Below are 24,324 nucleotides of genomic sequence, written 5' to 3'. Positions count from 1 at the left end.
GGCGGTAGTTTAGTCTTAATCAGTTTAGTGCTTAATATCCGTTTCCAATAAAAAAAATCAACTGGATCACAAAATTAGATTATAATGGCTAAGTGTTCATTTCAAAAAGTACAAGTTGTTAAATTTCGCTGGTTAGAGGTAAGAGATTGTTAAAATCATGAAAATATTAACGTTATATTGCTGTAATAAATTCCGGAATGACGTGTCCGTACTTGAACCAAGCTTTAGAAATCAAGCATAATTTTGACGTTGATGAAAGCGGAAATTTTGAAAGACTAATTGTAGTCTACAAAGTTTTTCAGGCTACCAAATTAGTGTTAGTAAACTTTGAAAAACTGCTTCTGTCCCTTAATTCTAAATTTATTTTATAGTTTTTTTTAAAGAAAACTTGCACTAATCGACTTTTTACACAGAATTTATAATAACACTGACGAAATAATTACTGTGTTTACATCACAAAATGTGTTGTGTGCTGACAAACCTGTGCAACTGGAAAGGTTTAAGACCTGACAGCACCTTGATATATGTCACAGTGGGACTGAACATACACCAGATATACATTTATGGCAAATAATATGAGGCAGGCGTTACCTGTGAAAGGGGACGAAGTCTGTATGAATTATTTTTTTTTAATTCAAATATATTTTAACTTCAAAATCTGTTCAAAAAAGAAACGGAAATACCCTTAAGTTTCCGATTTCGGTTCTGTTGTTCGGAATTTTAGTTGTGATGTATTTATGTTATGACGTCATATTCAATGTAAACAAAGAAACGCTATCAGGTAATGTTTTTTCATATCAAGCCATTCAAGGAATTATTAAAAATGGAATTGGTATTGCGTTCCTTCCTATATTTTACTAGACTGATAAATATATATTTTACTCAAAGACTCATGCAAACGAGACCGGAAAAAGGAAGTAGATTTCTGCGCAAATGCGGGAAAATAAAAAAGTTAACGATTTTGAGTTCATTAGTAGAATGAAAATTTCGGGAAATTTTCCCGTTTTTTTTTTTTATTTTTTTTTTTATTGATTTTTCTACCGTAATAGGGGACTTTGTCCCCTTATCAGAAAGTGAAGTGACTTGGTACCACTTTTATTAACTGTAAATACATATTTATTTCTAATTTTGGAAAACAAATAACTCAAAATTATATAATACCTCAGGCTAAATAGGACCAAGAACTGACGGACTAATAAATGTTTGTTCAAGTAATGCCCCTTATTGCATATACATATAGACCAATTAACCAATATATCTCATACATAATTCAGCAGAAAATTGTGTCATACATATAGACACTTTTTCCTCTAAAAATACCAGGAAAAGAAAATGGTATATACAGTAGTGTTGGTGAATGACAATAAGATGAGAAAAAAAAATGATGGAAAATTGAAAATTTACACTTTTGAAATTTAAGTTACATCATGTACATGTAAATCATAAAATAATAGAAATGTTGCAATTAGTAGAAAAAAAATAATTTTGGTCATATTTTCCTAGAGGATATAATTTACACCATCTAGTCCTCGGCTTTACCTCAACTAGTAGAAATATACCAGTACTATCAATGAAATCAGAAATGAACATAATACTATCTATACTGACCATTTATTATAATGATGATTCTTTTGTTTTCATACATGTAGGTTACATCAAAATGAAAAGTAATGGATTCAGTTGACAGTGTGCTGGAGTGCTACCATGGCAACAGGACAGATTCAGACATCAAGAAGAAGATTGGGCAGAATTCCTGTTACTACAGCAGCTCAAAGGAAAAACATGTAAAAAACACAACACATTTATGCACTGTCTAGCCTACAAATCCAAGATATTAGAAATCATACATTTATTTGGCGTCTGTCATGTGAATATGAAGAAATATGCAAAACTGTGGCGTTGATTTGTTTTAAATGTTTTACCATAAGAAAACAACTGATATTGTTAACTCCATATTATCATAAGCATTATCATTATTGTTTCTTTACATATATCTATTTGTAATCATTATATATATGTAAAATGCCCATTATGGGCTGATGATTGGTTTAACGAAGTATTCTTACACTGCTGTACAAAGTCTACTGGAATCTGTTGTAATGGACTGTTAGATATTTTTCGTGTGCAGTTGCATATGGTATAATGTTTTTGACCTGTCTGTTGTCCATCCAGTCTTTCAGTCCGTCAATCCTGTTCTTGCCATTGCAACTCGTCTGAAACCACACAACAGAATTTCATGAAACTTTGTTAGATAATAAGGACATGCTATGTAGAAGTGCTTTTCAACAGGAAATTATGATTCAATGTTTTTTGTAGGAGTTATGCCCCTTTGAACTTTGAATTTTGTTCTTAAATATATACTACTGCAACAGTTTGTCATCACAACTCCTCTGAAACCACATAACTGATTTTCATGAATCTTTGTAGATAATTAGGACATACTATGTAGATGTGCACATCTACAATATTTTTTTCATTTGACCTTTGTAAGAATTATGAGAATTTAGTGAGATTTTGCTTCCCCAATTAAAATGTGGGGGCATGGGGTATGTGAGCATGCTCACAAAGGTTCTTTAATTGCTTCAGCACTGGCATACTTGAAGAGTTATGCATTGTTGTATGCACTATTATGCTCCAGAATTCAAATGGGCAGGTGGTACATATCATACTATTACTATTAGCAAGAAATAATAAAAAATGTCATAAATTTGCTTGTTTTAGAGCTTGACATATATTGTTTTATTTTTTTTCTTATTTTTATATTTTCCAATTTTAAATAAAACAATCACAAAATGTGGAAAATAGTTGTATGTTTATTATTATCATGTAATTGTATATTTTTAGAGGTTTGAATCCAAATTCCACAGTAAAAAACATAGATGGAAATCAAAATCAGGTAAGGAAAAACCATCCAATACTAGCACACAAGTTTGACACAACAGAATTACAACATGGTTTTGAAATTTCTATTTACCTGCTAAAAGCAGTTTAAGACTGTTAAAGTCCTTGTTCATTGCCAGAACTTAAAAAATATCAAAAGCCAAGTTGACTTGAAAGTCTTTCAAGTTGGCAGTTGTAACAATTATCATCATGATATTGTACAAAACAGCCAGGCAAAACATATGTGTTTGCAAGAAACAAGCATTTTTGCGCCTGTCCAAAGTCAGGAGCCTCTGGGCTTTGTTAGTCTTGTATGTTTTTTAATTTTAGTTCATTTATATGTTTTGGAGTTTAGTGTGACATCCATTTTCATTGAACTAGTACACATTTTTGTTTAGGGACCAGCTGAAGCCCGCCTTTGGGTGCGGGATTTTTCTCGCTGTGTTGAAGACCCATTGGTGGCCTTGGGCTGTTTTCTGCTCTTTGGTCGGGTTGTTGTCTTTTTGACACATTCCACATTTCCATTCTCAATTTTATTTTACATTTAATTTGCATCTTAAGAACGATAATTGGGAAAGCATACTGTCACCACTTTGTTTATCCTTTTGAAAACAAATGGTTGCTTGACATAAACATAACAATAAGGAGATGTGGTATGACTACCAATGAGACAACTTTCCTCCTGATACTAAATAAAGGATCATAATTTTTTATCTGATATCTATCTCATGTAGCTATCCTTTCAAAATTTTATTATACCACACCTTGTAGCATGGAAAGAATCAAATTAAGATACCCGGTAGTAACTCATTATTCAATATACAATTATCATGTTTTGAACTTTCTTCGTCTGTTAATATTTTTATATATCAACTGATTGACCCAAAATTATAAATTTTATGTTAGTATCAATTGGAAGATAGTCGGATAATACTTATTTCTGAATTTGATGTTTCCCTCATAGTTCAGAATCCTAATTATTAACCCTATATATAATATTATTTATATTCTTTTCTACAGGACCAGGTTAACAACATGAAGTCAAATCAAAACAAAGACATGTTGGCATCTTTCTCTTCTTCATTTTGTACTGATTTGGATGTTGAAATGTTAGACGTAATGGATAAGATGGAGGAAAACTTCATTGTGAAAAAGACCAATACTCCAAAATCAAGAAGATGTCAACTTCAGATCCAGACAACCAAGTCACCTGCAAATCCAACAAATAAGGCATCTGCTTTTGTAACCAAAAATTCAGCTATTCATTCGACAACAAAGTCACCCACAACAAGTAGCTCAGGAACTAAATTTATCAATAATGCTTCAGAAAAGACAACTGTTAATTCTGGAGCTAATTCTGCCAAAAATTTAGCAGATAATTTGAAACCACAATCAGCTGCTGCTGATTCAACTAGATTTCTTAGAAGCAAACCTTTAACTGGTGCAAAAATTATTCCAGTAATGAAGAGCCACCCTACAACACCAAGTGGAACCAGTACATCAATTACAAATAATGACATCTTTAAGTCACCAGGAGATTATAATCCAACGGACGGAAAAATTTGGAATCAAAGTACTAAAAAATCTGTTCATCATCTTAGAAATGATGATAATATTTCATGGCAGACACCAAAGATTGCTTCAACTCCTCAAACTACACCTAATTCTCGCAAAGGAAAACTGATAGCATCAAATGTAAAGAGGCAAAATCATCTGCTAAAATCGTTATTTACACTTGAAACTTCTATGAATATATCTGATATAATTTTATCTCCTTGTCTAGAAAGTGCAAAAAAGTCAGAAGTACAACAAAATAAATTGTTGAAACAAAACCCTTCTGTTAAAGAAAATGATAAGGAAAATGCTGTCAGTAAGTGTAAGACATCTTTATTGGAAATGGTGAATAATTCACATCAAGAAGTTGCAAACATTGATGGAGATGTTGACAGGCAACAACTGCCAAAAGATCAACTTCATAAAAATAATCAAAAAGATAGGATTGAAAAAAATATGAGAAGAAAATCAGATTTACATGGTAAGAATACTAGGGGGTCTGTTCTATTTCAAAATTAGCTTGTATAAATACTTTAATAGATTGGTGATTTTGATTTGCATGTCTTTAGATATAAGAAGATGTGGTATGAGTGCCAATGAGACAACTCTCCATCCAAGTCACAATTTATAAAAATAAACCATTATAGGTCAAACTACGGTCTTCAACACAGAGCCTTGGCTCACACCACACAGCAAGCTATAAAGGGCCCCAAAAATTACTAGTGTAAAACCATTCAGACGGGAAAACCAACGGTCTAAATAGTATCAACAGGTCAAATTAACAAGAAAGTACAATTTGAGAGTTACTCATTTATGTTTGTTTTTAAGATGTTTTTATTTCTTAGGATATTTGTTATCGTATATGATTTCTAAAGCATTCCTTGTGATAAGGGTCTTGTAAAAAGACCCCACCCCATTGGGAAAAATTGCAACATCACACAGAATATCTGAAATTATTAACTTACCTTACTAATTTTGATTTTGATATGATTTTGGCATAGTTACCAGTATGGTTGATAGGACTAATCCAAACTACTTAACTAAACCCTTGTCATGTTCATCAAGCAATAATTCAATGATCTCCCCACAAATTTTATAAAGGATCTTGATTTACCAGGAATTTTAAAATACTATTTTGTTTCAAGAAATTATAGCATGCATCCATATAATAAATGTATAAGAAAATTATTTCAGATAGCACCATGTTACAATGATGCTGAATGTCCATGGGAAGAACACTGAAAGTTCTAGAATTGCATATTAAATGTATCTACTTTGTTTTTATTTAGAAAAATCTTCTATGCTGAATATCAGTGGAGATAAACTTAGCCTTAGCAACTGGGGCCTTCCTGAACCAGTTATAAACCAGTATCACAGTAAAGGGATCACAGCAATGTTTGAATGGCAAGCAGAATGCCTCTGTAAAGGAAATACTCTGGGTAACAATAGTTTTGATTTATTTATTTTAATTATCAAACAGCATAACGACGAAAATGGAAATTCAAATGATTTCAATTGTCAAAATTCATCTTGTTCTTTGATATAAATAAGAAGATGTGGTATGAGAGCCAATGAAACAACTCTCCATCCAAGTCACAATGTGTAAAAAGTAAACAATTGTAGGTCAAAGTACGGCCTTCAACACAGAGCCTGGGACTTGTGCAAACAAATGCAGCGGGTTTAAAAGTTTTAACAGGTGCCAAACTGGTCTTATGAGTGTCCATAAGTGTGAAATTAAGACTGATGAAAAAATTAAACGTATATATTTCTCTTAATATATTAATGGAACAGTCCCATTGTAACATATAATGCAACAATTTTCATATTTATTTGGATTTTCACATTTACTGAAAGAGTATAAAATAATGGAGATGCCAACACATGGGTGCTTCAGTGTATATCAATGTATATCTTTTCCTGAATGACATATATATTTATATAGAACAGCCCATGTATATATTTTGTTAAAATGTGCTGATTTCCATTAAAGCTGGTGGTAATCTAGTATACTCAGCCCCAACCAGTGCTGGCAAGACCATGGTTGCAGAACTATTGGTACTGAAGAGAGTTATGGAAACTAAAAAGAAAGCTATATTTATATTACCCTTTGTATCAGTTGCCAGAGAAAAAATGTTTTATTTACAGGTAAGGCTTCTAAAAAATCTTGATAAAGAAAATAAGGTACATGTATGTAAAATATGCTGAAATGAGGGAGTAAAAAGCAGCAATCAGATAAAAAAGCAAGAAAGGGACTATCTTTCCCCTGAAATTGCAAAAATAGTTAGATTCTTCATTTATTTCAAAATAATGTTACTTTTATTGATAATTGAATAGGGTTATATAATCTGGACATTTTAGTAAAAAAAATCATGACAGTTGACATAGACCATTTTAGCACATAGATTTAGCCAAAACAAAATATGAGCCTAGGTCTTAACCAAAAAGATGTTTTAGCCACATCAACATTTTTTGTCTCGCCTTGACAGAGTCAAAAAGCGAGACATAGGTATGCTGTTTCCGGTTTGGGCGGCGGCGGCAACAACAATGTATTAGTTTGTGATTAGGTCTAGTTAATGATGAATCACTTGTTGTAGGTCAATTATATTTGGTATGCAGTTGAATTAGCATTGGCACATCTCATTACCATTATCTGGCCACGCCCCACTCAGTCATGGTCTATTGACTTTAAAACTTTGCTTAGTTTACATGTATTAGTTAGTGATTAGGTCAGTTTATGGGGAACCACTAGTGGTAGGTCAATGATATTTGGTATGCAGTTCTATAAGCATTGGCATGTCTCATTTCCATTGAGAATATTTGGTCCTTACCCCTCAGTCATGGTCTATTGAATTTGAAACTTTTGCTTAGTTGACATGTATTAGTTTGTGATTAGGTCAGTTTAAGATGAACCACTAATGTTAAGTCAGTGATATTTGGTATGCAAATGTATTGGCATTTGCAAGTTTCATTTCCATGGAGATTATATAACCCCACCCCCTCATTATGGTTCATTGACTTTGAAACTTTTACATAGTTTACAAGTTAATGTTTGTGTTAAGGTTTGTATAAAGGGAACGACTTATGAAAAGTTAATGGTATTTGGTATGCAATTGTATTAGCATTGGCACATCTCATTTCCATGGAGATTGTTTAGCCATGTACCTTCCGTCATGGTTCATTGACTTTGAATATTTGCATAACTTACATGTTAAAGTATTGCTATTTTAATTTTAACATTTGCATTATCAAAATAACAAATAGGCAGACATATCTCTGTGACAGTTTATGTGAAAGAGATATTGTAGGCATTTTATATTTTGAAATAATTCTTATATGAATTGCATATTAGGGAATACGATGATATGATTGGTCGAGACGACTTCCGCTAGTTGATCTTGACGTTGTTTATTTTTCGATATGCGACGGTGACCGAACTTCTTTTCGTAACCAATGTTAACAAGATGGCGGCGATAAAAACACCGACGTTAACAAAATTTATTTTCACTGCACGTTGATCGCGTTAAATTAAATAATCAACACAAAAACATTCATTTGAATGATAATAAGAGTTTTTGTAGTTTATTTTTTTAACAGATTGCAAATTTCATTGAGTACATATTTTTGCAATAACCAAAAACAAATAAATTCATGCCCCAGGCCTATTCAATGACACAAATATACAATTTACGTGTGATAGAGGTTACTAGTGTGGAAAAATATATTCCTTATCTCCAATCTTAAAGAATTATAAGGATTAAAAGCCTTTTTAAAGGAATTTATTGGTGTATAAACTGGACCAAGTCACTCACAAAACATATAATAAAAGTCCTTCGGACTTTTATTTGTTTGTGAGTGAATTGGTCGAGTTTATACACCAATAAATTCCTTTAAAAAGGCGTTCAATCCTATAAGGTAAAAAAACCCTGCGAATGGGAAATGTTTAAAATAGTTATCTGCATAAAGAAAACAAAATGACCATTGACACCACATTGATCTCTTTCTTTATGGACATTTTTGATATCATAAAGGCATTCTCAAGGATTTATTTCATTTTTGTCGAGCCTTCGACTTTTGTCGAAAAAGCGAGACATAGCGATCCTACATTCCGTCGGCGTCGTCGTCGTCGGCGGCGTCCACAAATATTCACTCTGTGGTTAAAGTTTTTGAAATTTTAATAACTTTCTTAAACTATCCTGGATTTCTACCAAACTTGGACAGAAGCTTGTTTATGATCATAAGATAATATTCAAAAGTAAATTTTGTAAAAAAAAAATTCCATTTTTTCCGTATTTTACTTATAAATGGACTTAGTTTTTCTGCCAGGAAACATTACATTCACTCTGTGGTTAAAGTTTTTGAAATTTTAATAACTTTCTTAAACTATCCTGGATTTCTACCAAACTTAGAAAGAAGCTTGTTTATGATCATAAGATAGTATCCAGAAGTAAATTTTGTAAAAAAAAATTCCATTTTTTCCGTATTTTACTTATAAATGGACTTAGTTTTTCTGCCAGTTAACATTACATTCACTCTGTGGTTAAAGTTTTTAAAATTTGAACAACTTTCTTAAACTTTCCTGGATTTGTACCAAACTTAGACAGAAGCTTGTTTATGATTAAAAGCTAGTATCTAGAAGGAAATTTTGTTCCATTTTTTCCGTATTTTACTTATAAATGGACTTAGTTTTTCTTCCAGTTAACATTACATACAGTCTGCAGTTTAAGTTTTTAAAACATTTATTAGATTCATAAACTATCCTGGATTTTTACCAAACTTGGACAGAAGCTACTTACAATCAAAAGATAGTATAGAGAGGAATATTTTTATTAATTTTTTTCCTCATTTTTGCTGAGCCTGTGATTAACAGCAAAAAGTAGGCGAGACACTGGGTTCCGCGGAACCCTTACGAATTTTTGTTTCAATTTTTTCCTTTGGTAATCTGAATCAAAGAGCATAACAACCATAGTAGCAAAAATCATTCAGTTTACCTAGTTGCAGTCTGAGTAAAGTTGCTCTATCCAAAAATATAATAATAAAATTGTAGAATGGAAAATCACACACTTTCAAAATGTCTTTTCCTCAACATATGTTTTCAAAACTTAAAAACACTCTTAGTACATGATATATCATGTAACATGAAGACTGCATCTTTTTTCTAAGATATGAAAACTCTCAAAATTTTCTGTTGGAATGCCCACACATTGAAGCAAAATATCTCTTTGGGTAAGGCATTGGCTCATGTCTTAATATGAGGTCTCAAAATGAAGCTATGTAAACATTATTTGCAATTACAGTCTGTTTGTATTATCAACAGCAACTTTACCAAGATGCTGGAATCCGAGTGAGTGGTTTTATGGGAAGTCATTCCCCTCCTGGAGGCCTCAAATCTGTTGATGTAGCAGTTTGTACAATAGAGAAAGGAAATGGTCTAATTAATAGGTTACTGGAACATAAAGAATTAGATAAGCTGGGTATGTGCAGTACCTTTATGTTAATAAACAATGTTACATTATTATTATTTTATCACAAACTCCCAACAACCCATAGAAATTATGAACACTCAGTCACTGTTTATAAATAATGAAATACTTCAGGACTGTTATGCAGAATTACCTTATGGCCCTTGAAGAAAACCTTTAGCTTATATTTTCAGATAGAGTTAAGCAAGAATATAGCCAAAGGTGCTGAAGTGGCTTTAAACACCAACTACCAATAAACTAATTTTATCATTCTGACAGGAGATTTAACCAGTGAGATTAGTTAATTAAGCAATAAATATAGAATGCATATTGAAGTCCCTTAATGGCATTTAAGAAGAGAGTTCCCATATATATGAATGCACTTGTACAAATGAGATTACTCCATAAAGCAAGCTCAATTTAATGTATCAAGCAACCAGAATGGAATGAGTTTTCAAAAATAAAGTATCAAGCACAAATAATGAACAACAGAGTCCTTACTTCAGGGTCACCATTTCAAGAATTGTGTAAAACTTCAAACATTTCCCTAATTCAAATGATCAAAAATCACAAAGGATAACTCACTCCACAATAACTGATCTCTACAATTAAAAAGACACTGAAAATGTTCTGTGATAGGGTTTAAATCTAAGCAACTACAGGTTAGAGAAGAATATTTTGTCAACTGACTTGTTTTTATAAAGTAAATGAAGTTCCATTAAAAACAATATTTCATTGGCCTGCATTTGGTGTATGAGTGACTTTGATTTTGCATTTAGTTTCATATTATAGCAACTTAAAGTCGTAGAGGCATGATAATACATTTTTACTCAGGTGTCAGATGTTGGATAGTAATAAAGTTCACTAGCAAATATTTGTTTTGATAAAAAACAAACTGTAACAAACAAAATTTTATTCTGCTTTAAAATCGCAATACATGTAAATCCTGCTATACCAATGGCAGTGCAGCTAGTGCTACTGACTTTCAATTATATTTATTTTATTCCAGGAATTATAGTTGTAGATGAGTTACATTTGGTAGGAGATTCCCACAGAGGCTATCTGTTGGAACTTATGCTGACTAAGATTTGCTATGTAATGAGAAAGGAAAAGGAACAGATGAACAAAGGCAACCAGTAAGATTTCAAAGACCCAGTTGTTGCTATTTTAAGCTGTGGTATTTTGTGATTTGTGCAATTTATGCAATACAGATAAAAACCTCATAAATCTCTCTGTGCTTTTGTGTGTATAGTTATATTATGAAATCGTATTCATCTTTAATTGATGATCCAAAGTTACAGAAATAGCTTGTGAAAATTGAGTAGGAAAATCCAACAAAGGGAGATAATTCATAATTTTGCACATCATTGATTGCTATAATTAAGGAATCATGTCGTGAAAATTGCTGCAGAGTTGTAAATATCTGTTTAATTTCTAATTTCTAAAATCTGTATTTGCTGGGATTTACAGCAAGCAAACAATTTTTGTAATACATCAGATTTTCATTTAAAATGATATTGAAGAATAAGAAAAAATGCTACAACATCTAATATTTGGATACAAAATCACCGACAAGAAGTGTTACTCAATAAATTTTTTTTAATTACAATACTTAGTTTTTCTTTACATAAGTCAGATTATGAATCTGAGCAGAAAACAAAAAATATAGATGACGTTTACAGAATTTTTGTGAATGAATATAATAATAGAGTAGACACCAATAGTAATGGACATAAGATAACAAGTCCAATGTTACTAACAATTAAAAGGAACATAAGCAATGAATAATTTTTTTTTAGTACCGTTAAAAGGTTTGTATAGTTCGCGGTTTTATTCTCCAAAATTGACCCTGACAGCAGGGGTGCGGACTATAGAGTACAATAAGCAAGAAATAAGAGAGAAAATTTCAATTTCGCGATGTGGTTTGTTTACGTTCCGCCATGTTTGTTATTGACATTGTAGAGGGCGCTCTTATCATTTTTCAAACCAATAATTTTACCCAATCCATATTAATAAGTTATTTTTATTCAATATCAAATTAATCCTGATAAATTTAAAAATTAAATGCTTCATTACAAAATTCTCTTTTCTTTTCAATGCATTGCTAAATATAAACTGGTATCTGCTTGAATGAAATCGTATAAAAAAAGTTAAAAAAGACAACCGTAAACCAGCTTATGATGTGTAAACTACAAAACGTAATTGGTTATTATTCGTTCCGTTTTGGTGTTTCCTATTGACAAATATGTTTTGTATTAGCTTAAGACCCTTCAAACATTAATGTGATAGATATATTAAACACTGTTTTACATAAGGAGGGAACTGTTTTACATTCAAAGTCGTATTATAGTGATATCTATTATGTACGGATTTCGACTCTCACTGGGTTTTTTCATCTTTTACACGTGCCTTTCAAACTTCCGGTTTAAACATACACAAGTTTCTGAATTGTTTTTTGTGTGATTTAGACTTATTTTAACCAGCGTGAAGTGTTTTAGAACCATTTAAAAGCAGTTTCAGCTTCTGTTTGGTGATGGAAAATAGGTTTTTACAAGAAAATATCACAAACGACCACACACGATTTAAAATTACCGGAGTTTCATTAACCTTTTCTAACAGTTACAAAAAGTTTTTTTACCTGATATTTTGTGGGGAGAAGGGGGTGCGGACTATGTACCAGTGCGAACTATACAAGCCCAATTACGGTAGTGTTATTTTAGTGTTTTCTAAACAAAAATGTATACATGTATGTCAATAAGTCTAATCAACTGATTATTCCCTGGGTAGTCAGTGGAGTGTAACAGTGTACATCAAGTGAAGCTTGAAATCTTGATGGTTTTTATATCAAGCAAGATTTGATGAATAAAATATAATGTTATATAAAAAAAAATGATAAGAAAAAATGCTTTGCAACATTTTATTACCAAGGTATGGTCAGTCATCTGGTAAGATTGCTCTCATTTGTTCTCTTTTATTTTATTTTATAAATAAAAATTCAATACAAACTCATAAACTTGAATACAAAATTGTATATCTGATAGAAGCTTCACAGTCATGATAAAAACAATTTTTTTTCAGATCTACAGAAGTTATCAATGGTGTGCAGATTGTAGGAATGAGTGCCACACTACCAAATCTAGATCTCTTGGCCAAATGGCTGAAGGCTGAATTGTATCATACAGATTATAGACCTGTGCCGTTAACAGAATGTGTGAAGATTGGTACAGCTCTGTATGATAGTTCCCTAGTGAAAATTAGGGATGTTGATTTGACCATGACCTTTAAAGATGACTCTGATCATGTGATACCTCTGTGCTTAGAAACATTGAAGGGAGGTCATTCAGTTTTGATATTTTGTCCAACCAAGAACTGGTGTGAAAAGCTGTCAGAGTCCATAGCCAAAGAGTTTTACATGATTTTAAGGAATTCAAAACCTCAAAATGGTGTGTTGTTTTTAGCACTTTAATATGCTGTTGTTTACAAGGTGATAAGCTAACTGGTACACAAAAAATAATAAAAGATTTCTTTTAAATTTTTTTGAATCCAAATATTTGATCTTTACAAATACCTTTTTGTAGCAGAAGGGAGAAAACTTTCCAGTTAAATAGGCCTATGAAGCTGCAACTTTTGAAACTATGCTAAATACTTAACAATTGTGTCATAAAGATTATATCAAATCAACAATAGGCTAAGCTTTTCTTCTTAATTGATGAAGGTTTGACACAGAGTTCTATTTACACATATGTTCAATTGTTTTCTTTTATAAGGTGAGAAGGAAGAACTACCTTTACCACTGAATGGTAACAGTTTAATGGATGTTGTAGAACAGTTGAAGAGGACACCAGTAGGTCTGGATACTACACTTGGCAGAACAGTACCATTTGGTGTGGCCTACCATCATGCAGGTTTACAATCTAAATTTATATACTGTATTCATTATTCTTATTCTTGTATACTTTTTATTTTTATTTCTAAAGTCATTACAAATAAGACATGTTTAACCCAACCACAAACTGTATACCCCTGTCTTAAACCTAAGCCTGTAATTCAGTGTTGCTATTTGGTTGCTGTCTGCTATATTTGATTTTCTACAGGCAGTTGGTTTTCTCATTTGAATTTTTTTATGCTTTATTATGCCTGGAACTATTACAGCTTACTACAGTATATTGAGTTATTTGCATAGCCTATTTGTAAGAGGAAATCATGCAATTAAGGGAAGCATGCTAATATCCTAATTGCAAAATAACAGGGTCAAATAAGATCGATAGTAAAGGAAATCCCAGATGAAAGATGAAGATCTGTGATCCACATTACATTATTGAATTATGTTTTTATTAAAATTCTTTTCATAAAAGATTATAAAAATTATGTTCAGTCTGTTGTGCACTGATACTTTTTTCACCTAAGAAATAAAAATAGAACCAGTTGTTACTGATCTATAAATATATTTGTTTTCAGTGACCAGCTGTATGTAAAATGAAACATCATACTGCTTTGGTTAAGAGATCTTTCAACAAGAGATTATTAGCTTTTTGATAATAAAATTGTACTTCTGTGCCTTTGATATGCAGTATTAAACACTTGCTCAGTACTAGTGTTTTGATAATAAAAGTACTTCTGTGACATACAGTATTTACATCTTTTATACAGATATATTTTTTTTTTATAAACCTTTTGTTGTTTCAATGACCCAGTTTAGAAGTGGGAGGGTTGAGTACTAAAAACCTTAAACTTAAAACTTATTTTCTCTGGCTGTCTGATGATGCTCATGTCCAAAAGTTAAGATCCTTTTATTGGTTATCTTTAGTTAGACAGCTCAAGATTATGTTACAAATATTTGTAACAAGGATATGTGAATACCAGTTAGTTAAATGTTTTGACTGTTTCATTTCAGGTCTGACTTTTGATGAGAGAGACATTATCGAGGGAAGTTTTAGACAGGGAATCATCAAAGTTCTGATAGCCACATCAACTCTATCCTCGGGAGTAAACTTACCTGCCCGTAGAGTGATTGTAAGGTCACCTACATTCCATGCTGGCAAGATCATTGATATTTTAACATATAAACAAATGATTGGAAGAGCTGGAAGAAAAGGAGTTGATACTGAAGGTAAATTGTGCATTCAAATGAATTCATTTTTAATCAGGTTTTCTGACAGAAACTGGTTATTGATTTGTGGTTGTATGACCAGTGTTTAGGAAGGCTGCTGGATTGGTGGCTCCAGCTGTTCTGTGCAATAACTTTTGAACCATTCAACTGATGAACTTTTTTATTTTGACATATTGTAATATGGGAACTCTGTAAAACTGTTTATCAAGCTTTTGATTCTTGAAAGCAGATGAGAAGGGCAATGGTTGGTGAATTTTTAGAGCAATTGAAAAAGGAAGGACTCCTGATTTGCTTTGAAATAAACTTAATGCATCAAGATGTTTGCAAGTATTCATTAATGTGTATACATCCTGTTATTCTTTGAATATGGGACTTTAAAACAACCTTTTGAAGAAACAGAAAACAATTAAGCTTTATGATTTTTTATGAAACGTTTTGCATGCTTAATTTCTATTTGCATAATATTATGTACCTGATTTGATAATTAGTCTTGTTTTCTTTTCAGGAGAGAGTATTCTAATCTGCCGACCAAACGAGAGAGATAAAGCTGTAACATTGATATCCTCCTCCTTACCTCCTGTTCAAAGTTGTCTGGTCAGTAGGGAGGGACAGGAACTCAGCTCTAGTTTAAAAAGAGCAATTTTAGAGGTCAGTAGATTCATTCAATGGGACTGTCTTAAATTTCCACTGAAGAGTGAGCCTTGCTTTCGTGTTGAAGGCCTCACTGTGACTTTGTGAAGAAGAACAGCAATGAAAGCACTGTTCCTTTGCAGTTGGTTAATTGTGTGTAGGAATTTAGTGTCATGAATTAAAAAATCATACCACTTTTCCATTTCCTCATTAAGTCAGATTTAGTCCTCATAGATCCTCAAGATGTTTGATCACATTGGTTGGATATATCGCATTGACAACCAACAAGTGATCTATTTTCGTGAGTAGAAGAATAATGAGAATAAAAATTGTTGGGAATATGTTAAACTTGAAACCTCCCATATATAAATACATCAAGAAAATTAGAAAATCATAAAATAAAATCATCGTGTTGTCTGCTAAAAAAGGCTTAACATAAATTATGTGTAAATTGGTTCACAGTAATGCATATTAAGACTTAACATATCTTTTATCCATTGTTGATTTTCCACATCTGAAAACAGGGAATGACGCTTTGAAATTTCATGGTTGACCAAAAATCATGAAACTTGATTTAAAACCATCTAACTAACATTATAATAATTCAATATTATTTGAATCTTAATGTTTAAATGAATTCAGGTACAGTATACGTACATGAAAGAAACTTTCTTTCTTGTCAATTGGTTGATTACTATGAAAGTATTGTTCTTTATTTCATGTTATCATGCATACCTATGTTTTTGATATATCAAAATTTTACATCACTGATATTCTCTCTAGATTCAATATTAATAGAAAACATGCATACATGTGAACCTCCCAACTAGAGTACAATAATCCCGTTTTCAGGGGTCTCCTCCCGTCCTCCCGTTGAAGAGAAAAAAATCAAGTATAAAAAAATCATGAATGAAAATTTGAAGTCGCCATTTTTACTACGATGTTTACAAATGTTTATTATTGAAGACGTAAAAACCTGAGTGTATAGAACATACACGGCTAATTAACAAGTGATAACAGCTGCGGCTAATTAACAAGTGATAACAGTTTGATTAAACAATAAACAGGTGATAGGATATCAATCACTCGATCTGTCTTCTGTTTATGGCACACACCAAGGATGATTAAAAGTAAATACTGGCAATGATAGAAATGTGGAATATGTTTTCAAAAGACAAAACATTGATCGGAAGGTTTTGATGCAGAAAAAAACATTAAATAAACTTTCAACTCGATCAGCAAAGTTAAACTAGCTATTTCACACTCCAATGCGGACATTAAAGGACCTGCAACATTCTCAAGAAAATCCAATCTCACAGCAGAAAAACATTGACTCAAAGACAATTTACAACCTTCACAGTGTTGAGATAAACAACTACACAAACTCTTACCAGGATCCGGATTACTTTAGTATATAATTGTATTGAAGGCAGCCAAGTCAGCTTGTACTTATTTCATGACCCAGTGTTCATAGACTAGTGCATCAGTTATTAAATAACAATTGTCAATATAATAAAGACTTTTTTTTAATAGCTAATATATTTTACAGTGTTTGAAACAATGAGTCTTAAGGTTTCTAGCAAAATTACTATTTAATGCTTAAAAACTATCATCTATTTATCATGTTATAAATGTGTAGCATATTTCTTTCTTATATTTCTTTGCCAATGACATTGAGTACAAATAAAAAAAGATGAGGGGGCATGAATAAAACAATAGACTTTAATTTTCTCTTAGCACTCAAAGAAAAGGTAATCATAGTACAAAAAATTTACTTTCTTTATGGGCAGTCAACATTCAACAATCAAAAACAAAGCAAGAAACAGAATCTTCTAAATATTTCTTTCAAATGATATATCAATCACTAGGGTACTTGAAACAAATTACATTCAGATGGAAGATTGAAGAAAAAACACTTTAAAAGACAATTTTTACATCAGACGGTTACTTTTACGACAAAATTTATGTCGATAAAAAACCTCCTGCTTTGAGGTCTAAACTCCTGACCAAAATTTCCCAATCTCCTGATCTGAGTTTTACAGACCATTACATGTATGAACATGTCCTGTGAAATTTTAATATCTTTCTTCCAGATTGTTGTAAGTGGTGTCGCCACTGTCCCAGCAGATGTTGCCTTGTATACATCCTGTACCATGTTATCTGCTGCTATCTCAGCAGACGACAATGCAAATGAAGACATGATTGCAGCCTGTGTCAAATTCCTACAGGAAAATGAGTTTGTATGCCTACAAAAGGTTGCTATGGCTGATGGGAAGGAAGAAGAAAGATTTTGTCCAACACAACTGGGGTCAGCTGTTTTAGCTTCATCACTATCTCCACGTGAAGGATTGGTGGTGTTTGCTGAGTTACAGAAAGCTAGGCAATGCTTTGTCCTAGAAAATGAACTTCATATTATTTACTTGGTATGACACTTGACAGAACTGCTTGTTTTACATTTATATTGACAAGATTTTTTTTAAAAAGTACAGTGTTATAGTATTAGAATAACCTAACCAAAAACCAAAAATGAAAAAGTATGAACTAAAGTAAAAGCAAAATGGATATTGGTATATATGAAAGTTTGATTCTTTTGCTTAGCATGTTAAGTGTAATAAGTGGCTTTTATGGTCTGAATAAGGTTATAATTCAAACTAATATGTTTCAAATAGATATATTTTAACAACAGAAAATGGAGAAAACAAAAGAGTCAGTCAAAATGTCTGGTTCATATTTATCCATAATTTACAGGTAACCCCTATTTATAGTATGGACTTTGGTAGCAGTTTAGACTGGTACCAATACTATTGCCTCTGGGAAAGCTTATCTGTTGGCATGAAAAGAGTAGCAGAGCTTGTTGGGGTACAAGAGAGCTTCATAGCTCGTGCCATCAGGGGAAGGATTCTGACCAAAACTGAGACCCAGATGAGAAGTCTGGCAATCCATAGAAGATTTTACACATCTCTTATATTACATGATTTGGTACATGAGGTTCCTCTTCCTGAGGTGGCCAGGAAATATAATTGTAACAAAGGACAGCTGCAGTCATTACAACAGTCAGCTGCTACTTTTGCTGGTTTGTATTGACACATTAAGCATTTATAACAGTATGTTTGTATTGTATAATATAAAATAAGGAGATGTGATATGATTGACAATGGGACAACTATCCTCCAGAGTCCAGACTCCTATTGACAATCAACTATGTGTCACTGTACATAAGTTGACTCTAAATAATATATTGTTTGTTTAGCTTGACAGTTTGGTTGTATTATGTTGACTCAAAATAATTATATTCAAATATATTGGAAGTTCAACTGGTAATTAATTAATTATATTCAAATATATTGGAAGTTCAACTGGTAATTAATTAATTCAAATATATTGGAAGTTCAACTGGTAATTAATTAATTATATTCAAATATATTGGAAGTTCAACTGGTAATTAATGAATTATATTCAAACATATTGGAAGTTCAACTGGTAATTAATGAATTATATTCAAATATATTGGAAGTTCAACTGGTAATTAATGAATTATATTCAAACATATTGGAAGTTCAACTGGTAATTAATGAATTATATTCAAATATATTGGAAGTTCAACTGGTAATTAATTTATGTGGTTCATAAAACAGTAGTGTTTAAAGAAAAGTGGTTAATGTAATGTTATATACATATGACATTTAGTACCAGGGAATAACTGATCCTATAGTTTTTTTACCTAGATCCAATCTGAAATGAATTTCCCTTAGGTTTTATGTACAATTTTATTTTACCCTGATGTTATTGATATCACCAACTATTTGAACATTTTCACTATGCCATGATACTTATTAAAATATCTGGGGAGACCATCATCAAAAAAGGCATGCTAAATGATACATCATAGTTAAATGACTTAGTTAAAAAAAGGGAAAAAATATGAAACATTTGCTTTATACAGAATAAAACAAAGCAATTTTTTAGAAAAAATATTTTAAAACATTTTGCAGAAAGGAGGTATGAAAGGAGACATTACTGTGGATTCATTATTATTCGTTAGATACCAATTTTAGTGGAAACCACGAATTGATTTATTCAACGAACTACAAATTTGCTTTATGAATATATGCAGACTTTTGAAAAACCATGAAATTAAATATCCACGAAAGTGCAAGTTTTCCTCAATCCACGAAAATTGGTACCAATGAAAATAAATGAATCCACAGTATCTGATTAAAACAGATGTTGGAGGGTAGTAAGGGACTTTCAAATCCCCCAACAATGAACATACTTTCTTGGAGTAATTATACTTTTATCAAATGAACAAACAAACATGGCCCATGTCCAAAAATAAATTTCCCTTCCTACCCTCCTAACTTTATTTCAATGAAATAACCCTTATCAGAGTGTTTGCTATTGTATAGCCATTGAACAAATTTATATATTTTAGGTATGGTTACTGTTTTCTGTGCACGTCTTGGATGGCATAACCTAGAGTTGATCCTTTCTCAGTTCCAGAATCGTTTAACATTTGGTATACAGAGAGAGCTGTGTGATTTGGTCAGATTGACATTATTAAATGGCCAGAGAGCCAGGGTCCTTTACAATGCTGGTTACCATACTGTAACAGCACTGGCTAATGCTACTGAGGTTGATGTTGAATTGGTTCTGAAGAATGCTGCTCCATTTCAAAGGTTTTTTATTATTATAGAGGACTATTTAGAAACAATTTATATAGGTGGGTAGAATCTTTAAATTGAACTTGATAAGTAATGGTTCAAGATCAGCACCCAAATACAGTAGAGCGAGTGATCTATTAAAGGGGCTTTTGCAAATAGAAAAATATTCAGGATATAAATTGTTGCAAGTATGCCAAACCTGGATCTTCTCTAATATGAAAAATTTAACCAAGTGAGAAAAATCACAAGAAATCCCTGCAAAGTCAGCAAGAAATGGGGTCGAAAAAGTATCTGCAAAAATAATTTGGTTAATAGTATATAGGGAGTAATCAAAATTCCCATTTTTGACTCTAATTTTCAGCAAGAAACAGCATGAAAATGAAACAGAATATGAAGCAGCACAACGACAAAGCAGCAGGTGTATTTGGCTGACTGGTCGTAAAGGTGTGACAGAACTTGAAGCAGCTGAGACTATTATTAGTGAGGCAAAGTCACTCATACAAGAGGAACTTGGTGGTCTTGGAATTCAGTGGAAAAATGATCAGGATTCTGTCAATAAAACTCACCAAGATAAAAATGAAAGATCAAGTGTATTGGTGACTCCAAATGTTTCAAATTCTGAAAACAGCTTAACGCAGAAAAAGACATCAACTAATAGTTTTCATAGAAGAAGAACTAGTAAAGGAAGAAGGCGTTCATCTACAGGTTTGAAAAGACGGAGTTTGAAATCGGCAAATTCTAGTATAGCAAATGATGAGCTGCATGGTCAGGTTGTTGTAAATCCACCTGTCTTAGAAAAGCATGATTCTGGAAAGAAAATAAAATCAAATTTAAATGAAACTGGTGAAAAGTCTACAGTGAAAAAAACTGACACAGTTGTGAGCAATACGAACAATGGGGAAGTAAGTAAGACTGAAAGCAGCCGTCCATGTCAAATTGTTCCAAATAAAGTAGATGTGGAAATTGAAAATGTGAGCAAAAATGTTGTAACAATACAAGCTGATGTTCATCATGAAGTTGGTAAAGGTGAGGAAAAAATGCAAGTTGACCTTGACTGTAATTTGACTAATGATCTAGAAGATTTTTCACAAATAAATTTTACAATTGGGAAACATTGTACAAATGTTGAAAACATCGACAAGAACATAAATGATCTAAACATTCTTGAAACTGAGAGACATGAAAACCCTCCAAATGATATAACTGAAAAGAGAAATGATCAACCAGTAGTTCAAAATATCAAATTAAATATTGGAAGTGAAAAGCTTGGTGAGTTCTCGAATGGAATTTACATTGTGAGTGATAAAAGAAAAATTAATGAGGTACAAGAAAGTGAAGATTTGTTCATTGGTTTAACCCAGGAATTTGAAGTATCATGTCAGCCATTTGCCATACAACATCACACAAATGAAAATGCAAAGGATAAACTTTCCTATGACTCAGACTTAAAGCAGTTATGTAATCTAGACAGGAAAAGAACCAGTGATCAGAAAATACATTCAAATAATGAAAATGGAAACTTTATAGAGTTGGAAAGAGATGAAAATACTGACAATGGTCATGATGAATTTGCAGATAGTTTCTGTGTAAACACTCAAGTTGCTATGGAACTTTCCCATCATGAAAACAATTCTGAAAGTCTTTTAGGGTATACTGAAGACAAAAATGAAGGTAACATCATCAGAAATGGGAACAATACAAATGCTATGCAAGCTAAGAGTTTAAATGAAAAAGGATTCCAAAGAAATTGTAATAATGAACCAAAATTAAGTGATGATCAAACAGTTATGAAAACTAAGGACAAATCGACATCTCCAACAGTTGATTGTGATATCATTGAAATAAGTCCTGTTGGAGAACCACCATGCAAGACTGCTATGTCAGTCCCACTAGCAGCTACCCATGATGCATCACCAAAGATGGCTTACATTGAGAAAAATGGTCATGATGAATCTGTAGTTTTAATTGCTGCTAGTAACTTCGAGCGATGCATGTATGTTAATTCAGAGGACATATTTGAGGAATCAGGTCAGATCCCACAAAACGAATCCTACCAAGATTTACATATTCCTTTTCAGAGTGGACAGGAAAGGGTTTTTGAAGAGCATGAGAAGCAGCTGCCTAATGGTGTCTCTCAGTATCACAATTTGCAGGAGGACTTAGCTGTTGCCATGGAAATGGGTGATACATTTTCATCAACTTTTCAGGGAAATGACAACAATAAAAATCAGCATCCAATGGCAACACAGAATAATGAACTGAGTGACTCCTTAACATTGTCAATGGTTGAGAAAGTTCTAAATGATGAATCACCTGTAAATAAGGTTGGCAGTAAGGACAAGGAAGAGAATAGAATTGTGGGAAATGTAGAAATAATGGCAGACAACAGTAAAATTGTCAAAGAACAGAAAACAAACAGAAAACCAATGAAAAGTAAATTAAGCCCAGGAACATTAGCATTTCTGGATAATATGAATTCATTTTCAGCTGTAGAAATTTCACTGCAAGGAGATATGAATCAAAATAAAGATGATAAAATATCAAAATCTAATAATCTTAAAACAAATAAAGCTGTAGCAAGCCTTTCAAATTCCAAGAAGGATTTAAAGTGTAGTAGTAATGGAAATACAAGTACAGAAAATGACCTGTTGCCACCAACACCACCAGGAAATAATGCATCGTGCATGTCACCTCATTTGACCTCTAAAAGAATGACTCCAAATAAGTTGAAATTGACGCCAAGGAGAGGGAAAGCAGGAAATAAGTCTGCAAGATCGGTTGTGCAGGAGGAGAATACAACAGCATCAAAGAAAACAAAAACAGCTGATGTCACATCCGATTTTGAGAGAATTAAACATCAGATTTCTCAAGTGGAATGTGAAGATGATATTTCAGATTCTGAAAAAGATGTTGATTATACGGAAAGAACATTTGACTTTGAACCAGATCAGTCAGGAATTACATCTACACAAAGTTCACTTACTGTAATAGATGTATGTGCCGATACAAGACTGTTTGATACTTTTAGGAAGGAGTGGTCAACAAAGATGAAGTATTCTGTGTCTCTTGCCTGTGAGAGAAAGAAACCTGATCTGCCAAAAGGTGGAGGTATAGGTGGGAAGTTCATCAGAGGAAAAGATAAAGGTGATTACTATTTCTTTACTAATTCTAACATTTAGAAGACGTAATATCATTATTTTCTAGTATAGTGTTGGTCTTCCCAGGAGCCTGTATCCACATTCTTAGCTCTCTGTGAATATTTATATCATGTATTTTTAAGCAGTTAAGCTGCTTTATGCGAGCACCCTAGATTTGTGTTCTACCCAATAAATGCTGAAATATGTGCCACTGTTATTATCTGGCTGGCTATTATCTTATTTATAACTAATTGAACACTTTTTTCATACTTTTTATTCTGGAATACAAAAAATATGACCAGAAAAACCTTAAATGATCGTCGAACCACCCAAAAGTTTTGAAGTTGCACATAGAAAGTAGTGCTCGCTTGAAACCCTTATGTAGATTATTATCCCCTGTGCTTTTGGCTAAGATGTCAAAGAACAATTGTATGAAATATTTAATCGCCGAAAATCTCTAATTACAAGTCGTTTACATTTGCCAAATTGCAAAAAGCGCAGGAATATTGTATAACGGCTGTGACTAATATGACACGGTGTTAAGTCTCAGTTGGCGGTAATTTTAACTTCGTCGACAAAACGTAAATCAAGGACGTTCTAAATTTGGTGGATTCAGATAATACGAAGGTAATTAATATTAATCATTTTATTCGTTTTTGTCTGAGATGATTGTGATTATTTAAATCATCTTAATTAAATGTATGCTCATTTGTTTTCTTGTTAACACTATTCCGTTTATCTCGTAAATGAGCTTAATGCTTGTCAAATCAAGTTGTTGTTATTGTTATTGAATGAAATAAAACTAGAGATCTGATTGGTCGATGTCAAGGTCATTTCAAGATGGTTTCCTTTGTGTTTTACGTTCAGGCTTTGGTGTTACAGACTGCTACACG

General features: G+C 32.3%; 1 protein-coding gene across 1 annotated transcript in view; it reads left to right on the top strand.

Moving 5' to 3' along the window:
* The first annotated feature begins 3,903 nt into the window (after positions 1-3,903).
* Positions 3,904-24,324, top strand: part of LOC127736434 (DNA polymerase theta-like) — a 38,650-nt gene continuing 18,229 nt past the window's right edge. Inside the window, exons 1-13 of the mRNA XM_052246978.1 lie at positions 3,904-4,915; positions 5,724-5,873; positions 6,425-6,579; positions 9,749-9,905; positions 10,903-11,029; positions 12,972-13,336; positions 13,661-13,798; positions 14,788-15,003; positions 15,509-15,651; positions 17,727-18,056; positions 18,382-18,706; positions 20,066-20,309; positions 20,656-23,438. Coding sequence (XP_052102938.1) covers positions 3,916-4,915; positions 5,724-5,873; positions 6,425-6,579; positions 9,749-9,905; positions 10,903-11,029; positions 12,972-13,336; positions 13,661-13,798; positions 14,788-15,003; positions 15,509-15,651; positions 17,727-18,056; positions 18,382-18,706; positions 20,066-20,309; positions 20,656-23,438 — 6,133 coding nt within the window. The 5' untranslated portion in view covers positions 3,904-3,915. The remainder of the gene's footprint in view (positions 4,916-5,723; positions 5,874-6,424; positions 6,580-9,748; positions 9,906-10,902; positions 11,030-12,971; positions 13,337-13,660; positions 13,799-14,787; positions 15,004-15,508; positions 15,652-17,726; positions 18,057-18,381; positions 18,707-20,065; positions 20,310-20,655; positions 23,439-24,324) is intronic.

Source organism: Mytilus californianus, unplaced genomic scaffold (assembly GCF_021869535.1).
Source record: "Mytilus californianus isolate M0D057914Y unplaced genomic scaffold, xbMytCali1.0.p SCAF_31, whole genome shotgun sequence".
Classification (NCBI taxonomy): Eukaryota; Metazoa; Mollusca; class Bivalvia; order Mytilida; family Mytilidae; genus Mytilus; species Mytilus californianus.
Note: the sequence above shows the minus strand (reverse complement) of the source record. Positions and strands in the feature narration are given on the sequence as shown.